This window comes from Triticum dicoccoides, chromosome 3A (assembly GCF_002162155.2).
Source record: "Triticum dicoccoides isolate Atlit2015 ecotype Zavitan chromosome 3A, WEW_v2.0, whole genome shotgun sequence".
NCBI lineage: Eukaryota > Viridiplantae > Streptophyta > Magnoliopsida > Poales > Poaceae > Triticum > Triticum dicoccoides.
The window spans coordinates 104,634,226-104,641,790 of NC_041384.1; the positions used below are offsets into that span (position 1 = coordinate 104,634,226).

The following is a 7,565-nucleotide window of genomic DNA, read 5'->3' on the forward strand; positions in this document are numbered from 1 at the left end:
CAAGCAGAAGGAGATGCTCAAAAGCCGAAGGCCTGAACTAGGTCGTCCGATCGGCCGTGGCCGTTCTTTTTGGAGGCTGGCATGGGTGTCACCCGCCCGCTGGGCCGCTGTCTGTGTGCCGGCGAGAAAACATTCATTTTGGTGGCCGGCTGTGTTGCCGGCCGCTGGCTGTGTTGTCGGCGAGGACAACTATTCATTTTTGGAGGCTGGTTGTGTTGTCGGCCGCTGGCTGATACCGGCGATGGACGTGTAGGCCGCTGACTCTGTTGCCGGCGTAATGAACTGGGGTCGTTGGTCTGAACTAGGGCTTGGCATTTGAAACGTTGCTTCTGCTTTTTTAAATAGACGCGGACAGGATGAGGCAAATGGATGCGGCCGCGCGCTGGGCGCACAGCCACCGCATCCCAGGACACGCCTGAACATAACCCCAAATCGTTACCCAAACAGACAGAATCCGGACAAAACGGACGTCCATTTGGGGTCGCGCGGTGGAGTTGGCCTGAGAGCCTCACGCTGGTCCTAACTGGAGTGTTCACTGTATGGCTATCAGTTAATTTGTCTCCCTGCTTTTCAAAAGGAAATCTCATCAGAAATTAGGGTGCTTCTACACATAGCAATAGCATGATCCAAATTATGAGCAAAACTAAGATGTAACCACAAATAAAAGGGAAAACAGAATAACACAAAAGTTGACCTAAACTTTTGGGATATAGGGTGATCCAAATTATGAGAAAAACTAGGATGTAAACACAAATAAAAGGGAAAACAGAAACAGAATAACACAAAAGTTGACGTAAACATACCACCACCACATAACACGATCACCACCTGGAGTTATTGAGAGTGATATCTTCACAAAAGCCTTCGCGAAGAGCAACAACGCTTGTGTAGGATATCGTTGTTGTCATTGACCCTTGTCGACGGTTGGATTATGGATGAGCTTAGGCCTAAGACAATAATCCTTGATTAATCTCTAAGGCCCATGCATGTATATGGCAAGTGATAAGAAGTGTGGGAAGCTTAGTACCATACTGCTACAGTAAAAAGAGTGAGACCTTTTTAGAAGGGTTGCTCCATCACTTTCTATTGGAAGCTTGGGAATAGAAACTCTACATGTGCGCTCCTCCTCCTCCGCCGCCCGCCTCGCCTCACCACGCATCGCCTCGTCATGAAGCGTGCGCGTGCCTTGAGTTGCGGGAATGAGCCGAGCCGTCGTGGGCCTGAGCCCAGACGCATCCATCCGACGGCCTATATAAGAAGGCGCTGGCCAATGGAGTGAACCCTAACTCAGTTCACTCACTCCCTCTCGTACAACCCTAGCCGTCATCTATTGTTTCTCTCTCTGTGCTACTTCCGGCGATCTCATCCCGACGACCGCGTGCACGGTTGGTCAGGAGAGCACGCGCGCCTCGGGTTACGGGAATGAGCCGAGCCGTCGTGGGCCTGAGCCTAGGCGCATCCATCTGACAGCCTATATAAGAAGGCGCTCGCCAGTGGAGTGAACCCTAACTCAGTTCACTCACTCCCTCTCGCACAACCCTAGTCGTCATCTACTGTTCCTCTCTCTGTGCTGCTTCCGACGATCTCATCCTGACGACCGCGTGCATGGTTGGTCGGGAGAGCACGTGCGCCTTGGGTTGCGGGAATGAGCCGAGCCGTCGTGGGCCTGAGCCCAGGCGCATCCATCCGACGACCTATATAAGAAGGCGCTGGCCATTGGAGTGAACCCTAACTCAGTTCACTCACTCCCTCTGGCATAACCCTAGCCGTCATTTGTTGTTCCTCTCTCTGTGCTGCTTCCGGCGATCCCATTCCGACGACCGCGTGCACGATTGGTCGGGAGAGCAGGTGCCTCTGGAATCCTGTCGTTCGAGATCCTGCCCGGGAGAACGGCAATAAGGTTTTTGGGAGCGTCTCGACGCGACTGCTCCCGATCTGTCCCCGTCTCCGTCCGCCTCTGCTTCCACTACTTCCCCTACATCGACTCCATGGCTGACAACGGAGCCGCCAAGAAGAAGGCCTCGGCCTCGGCTGAGGCTGCCGCTGCCCCTGCTGCGTTGGCCTGGCCAACCGGAGGGTATGACTCGTCCATCCCCTATTTACTCGTTCATGTGTTGGCCGTATACGTATATATGATGTTCATAGATGTTTCGGTTCTATGTACTGTACGTGCTCACATGCTTAGGTATCGGTATGAAATGCATACCGTATTTGCCATACTTACTGTTTACTCATGTCTAGATTAGTCGAAAAAGTGCTAATATTTCCATAAATTCAAAAACCTTATTTTAGGCATTTTTCGACTCATGGCTTCGCCGCTACTCTGAAACCGAAAAAGTTTACCGGGACGTATTTTAAGCGTTGGCAGAATAGGACTACCTTGTGGCTCATAGCATTTTAAGCGTTGGCAGAATAGGACTACGTTGTGGCTCATAACAATGAACGTGTTTTGGGTTGGTGATGTGTCTTCCGTGGTAACGATTGCTCTTGAACAGGAGAATGCGTTTAAGGAGGCAACCACCATTTTTGTGGGAGCCGTTCTTACTATGATTGGAGACAAGCTAGTCAACGCGTATCTCCATATGCGCGTTGCCAAGAATTTGTGGGATGCGTTCGAAGCTAAGTTCGGCGCAACCGATGCTGAAAGCGAGTTGTATGCTATGAAGCAGTTTCATGATTACAAAATGATGGATAATCGTTCTGTATTGGACCAGGCCTATGAGATACAATGCATCGCTAAGAAGCTGGATCAGGCGCGGCCTCGTAGTAGTACCGTATTGATTCGGTGAGGATAGCCTGCAGCATCTGTCTGTCTCACTTGCTAGTCAGCTCGTGGAATTGGGCCTGCACTCACATCAATCGTTCTGGGTTTACGGAGAGAAGCGGTGTCCTTCATCCTCGATCGGCCGCGGAAGGGTCCCTTCAGCGAGTCAATACGCCGCGAAATCAACTTGAGAACGAACCGAAGAAGATGATTTCGAGTTCTCAGCAGATCGTTTGACCCGGCAGCCTGCAAATGCAGGCATTCATGTCACCGGCCACGACCCCGACGGCCAACTTCCGTACCAGCTCCCTCTCCTTTTCCTTGGTCCTATACTGCTTGATCTGCCAACAGTAGTCCCAACTGAGGAGTCCCGCGCTGGTCCTAACTGAGTGTTCACTGTATGGCTATCAGTTCATCTGTCTCCCTGAGTCTAGCTGTTTGTTTTTCAAAAGGAAATCTCGTCAGAAATTAGAGCGTTTCTACACATAGCATATAGAGGGGGAAAAATAGAGTGATCCAAATTATAAAGAAAACTAGGATGAAAACCCCAATAAAAGGGAAAGCACAATAACACAAAAAGTTGACTTAAACAGTCCACCACCGCATAACATGATCGCCACCTGGAGTTACTGAGAGTGATGTCTTCAGAAAAGCCACTGAGAAAAGCAATGACACGTGTACGATATCGTTGTTGTCGTTGACCATTGTCGACCCGAAACTGCCTCACGTTCGATCAATTGTCATACGATTTGTACGACAAGAGACATGCCCGTTTTCCAAGGTCTGGGCCCACCACATCAGATGAGTCTTCGCATACAAAGATCGTACCGAATTTGATCGTACGTATAGCAGCTCTCTTGTCGACCATAAAGCTTTTGCCCATACTTGGACTCGACCGCCCAACTCAGTTTTGATGAATGGTTTATCAGAGGTAACAGACTTCGTTGCCGCTTTAACTCTAAGCGAACATGGCCCATTGTATAAAGCTTTGTCCCAGAGCCTAATTCCTCACCACCTTGGCGAATCCTGGGTTGGAGGGCTAGCCGTTATGAAACCCACAAGACCGAGCGACATCTTTTTTGTGTTCGACAACAAGTAAGCACACAAAATGGAGCAGAAGGACATCAACAACACCACCACAATGGAGAAGCAACCGAGTCAACGTCAGCACCACCACTCCTGTTCAGCATGGAACATGCAATACCACCATGCCCGTCAAGCAACCACCTCATGTGTCGCACTACGACTAGCAACATACCACAACACCCAGGACCACCACCACGAGCGGGTCGTTATTCAAGGCGAGAGAGGTAAGTGTCGCCCCCATGGACTCCTCCCAGGCTTCGCCGGGTGGAGTATCTCGGCGAGGAAGAGGGAGAGAGTCAGATGGCTGGGGAGCTGCCATCACCTTTATCTCCGAGTGTATGGAGCAACACAGGTTAGTGTGTTTCCTAATTCTAGTTCTTGGTTGGTGTAACCAGCAAAACCTCTCCTTCCCCCTCCCCCCCCCCCAACTGACCCGACATCGATCCAAAGTTATTCGACATCGATCCAGCATAGGTTCATGCACGGGATCCAACGTGCTTGAGGGCATTCACATTTTTTGACAAAAGAAAATATATTAATATCATAAAGATACCAATTACATCAAGTCTCTGCAACAATGCAATGTCCTAAAGACATTATGGATGCACACAACCAAAAGACAATAAGAAGAAGAAGAAGAAGAAACACCCTGCAACGATAATCAATTCCTTGTAGCTGCAGCATGAATCACAACCTAGACAACACCCGAAGTCCCAATTCTTCAAAAGCGACACCTCCAAGAAGGAAACGGTACAAAAGCACTATCATCGCCCGATCCTAAATCTTAGATTTTCACCCTGAAGAAGATCCACGTTCTCAAAACAATGCCTTCAACAAAGTCACTGCTAGACACAACCAATTAAGGCAAGACTTTGGGCTTTCATCCTGAAAGCTAAAACTCTGTACTCCGCCTGTGCTGCCGCCCCCACTTGCCGACGCCCCTGCCACAAGTCGCGAATCACCAAGAGAAGTTCTCAAAATGGCAAAAATATCCGACGTTGATTCTATAAGCTTCCGTTAAAGAATGAGGGATGCTCCAGGACTTATTCTCTCCGTCTCTCGGACTGATGAAGACTTTAATTTGCTCATTCTTGAACGAAAACCATGTAATGTGATCATGTGGCAAATAGATGACCATTGCATGATCTATTAATTAGTGGCCGTTTTACCCCGCAAAAAAAATTAGTGGCCGTTTTCTTGTAAGCATTACTTCGAATCTACCAATTCTAGTTAAGGTTGTGAGTCATCGTGGTCAAAAAGGTTGCAACCATAAAGAGTGACGATGTTCTGCAAATATTGGTGTACCATCCGACACATCCAACAAACATGCTAAAGCGAGCACTAGTACTACACAAAATTCAAAGACAGTTATCCAACTCAATATTTGTTGTCTTCTTTCTTTAGTGCTCCACATCGCCCAGGTTCAGTATAAGCAATTGTCACTCGCTTATACTTTTATGCAGCTTATTACATAATCCAAATTGAAGCATTCATCGAAGAATATATTGATCTAAGCAAGTACACACGAGGACTGTTTAAGCAAAATCTCTCTCAATTAAGAGAAACCGGAGCAAACTGATTAAACGCCACATCAACATGGACTGGTGCACAAGGACAAGAGTCAAACACAACAGATGCATGCATGCGGCGTGTCTAGACCCTCCTGCCGGCCGGGCGACCGGTGGCCGCCTCGGGCTCCGGTGCTCCGCTGAGACACTTCACTAAACGGTGCCGGCGGCGACCGGACGTGGGGAACGGCCGGTGTACGAGCCGGCGGCGTGACCGTCGTTCTCCGGCGTGGCGGCGACGCTCTTCTGGGCGCGCAGCTGCTCGTAGAACCTCCTGATGAACTCGTCGGCCTTCCTGTCCACCTGCTGCTCGCCCGGCGTTTCGTTGCCCGGCGCCGAGTACGGCGAGTCGGCGATGCGGAGCCGCCTAGCCCCCGGGTTTCGCCCGGCCCCGGAGGAGGATGAAGTCCACAGAGCGGGCGACGGCGTCGCGGTGGCCGGCGCCACCACGAGCGCGTCGTCGTCGAAGGGGTGGCCGCCCTCGTTGAGCATCTCGAACACCCTGGCGATGTCGGCCGCGTCGTAGCTGTAGTAGCACCCGGGGCCCTCGTCGCCGCGGTGGCCGCGGCTCGTGGCGGCGGCGGAGAAAGGGGTGTTGCTGCAGCTGAACTCGACCTCGCGGCGGGTGCGCGAGGGCTCGTGCACCGCGAGGGCCGGGTCGAGCGCGCGGCACGAGAAGGACGACGACCTCGCCGAGGAAAGGCCGCCGAGGGCCTTGCCGGCTTTCTTGCCGCGGCGGAGGAGGAGGCCGAGGTCCATGGCCAGCTTGCGCCCGGACGGGAGCACCCCGCGCCGCAGCATGTAGAGCACGGCGCGCACCACGCGCCACAGCCGCCTCGCCACGCTCTTCCGCTGGGTGGTCGCCGTCGGCACGACGTCCTTGCCGACCATTTCCGGTGTAGGGAGGAAGAGGGAGGCGGAGGGATCGAGGAGAGGAGAGCGAGAGTGAGGATGCTGAGCAAGGTGGGCTGCTCCCGCTCAGTGGCTCGCGCTTGGTGGTTGGAGGAGGTTCGGGGGGCGCGGCTATCTAAAAAGGAGGTAGGAGTAGGAGAGTTCCCGTAAAAAAAAAGAGGTAGGAGCGCCAACCGTCAGATCCTTCCTTGCTTTAAGATTCACGCTGTGAGTGATTTGTCACCATTCGGCCTGTGTAAGGCGTGCATTTAGGGGGGTGAAGTTTTGGAGGCCGAGCTCTTCGGAGCTCGGTATTTGAAAAAAATATCAAAAAACATATTTAAAAGTCTCAAAAAAATCAAAAAAATCAAAAAAAAATCCATGGAAAATATATGTATTCCGCAAGAACATGTTAAATTCCGTTTAATAATGTTGTGATTTGTAGGCTGTAAAAACAAACAATAATTCGGCCCAATAACAAAAATAAAAAACCCATTAAAAAATATGTATTGGTTTTTTTTCTGTACGCCACATGTGAAGTATAATCCGGCAAAAATTTTACATATATAGTATACATGTGTATGAGTGTCCACTAATAAATTCGGAAATTTTTTTGCGCTGTAGAAATTTGAATTTGAAAAATGAGCTCCTTGTAGGGATCCATCCCAGAATCTACTATTTGCTATGTAGCACTACTAGCCCATAAGTCACCATCAAGTCCATGTTAAATTAGTAGGACGCGTCCTACTTGAAGGAATAGAGCAGCTTTTTCATTGATTTTCAGTTTTTTTTGTGTTTTCATCGATTTTTCTTCGTTTCTTTCTCTGTTTTCATAGGAGGTTTTCTATTTATTTTCTTGTTTCTTTCTCGGTTTTCATGGGCATTTTTCTTTTCTTTCTTTTTTCTTCATTTTTTAGTTCTCTTCGTTTCGTTCTTGGTTTTCACCTCCTTTTTTTCTTCTCTTCATTTTGTTTGGTTTTTTTTTCATGTTTTTCATCGGTTTTCTTTTCTTTTCTCTCTATTTTCACTGTTTTCTATAAACATTTTTTAATACATCTAATAATTTTTTCTAATACATGTTTAACATTTCTCAAAAAGAAGATTAATATTTACTGAGTACATGGCCAACATTTTTCTATACACATTTAGCATAGTTAAATTATTGATTACACTTTTTAAATCACATATTAACATTTTTAATACATCATCAACTTTCTTTCTACACACAATTAACATTTCTAAATAATTGATTAACA

The 7,565-nt window shown here is 48.8% G+C and overlaps 1 protein-coding gene across 1 annotated transcript; it reads right to left on the reverse strand.

The window, feature by feature from the left end:
* Window positions 1–5,166: 5,166 nt before the first annotated feature.
* On the reverse strand, window positions 5,167–6,398 carry LOC119271329. The gene has a single exon (XM_037553197.1). The coding sequence runs from the start codon at window positions 6,307–6,309 to the stop codon at window positions 5,572–5,574; it is 738 nt and encodes a 245-aa protein (XP_037409094.1). The 5' UTR covers window positions 6,310–6,398; the 3' UTR covers window positions 5,167–5,571.
* Between the last annotated feature and the right edge of the window lie 1,167 nt (window positions 6,399–7,565).

Coding starts and splice junctions, on each gene's coding strand:
- LOC119271329 (XM_037553197.1), bottom strand. CDS start 6,309: ATGGTCGGCAAGGACGTCGTGCCGACGGCGACCACCCAGCGGAAGAGC.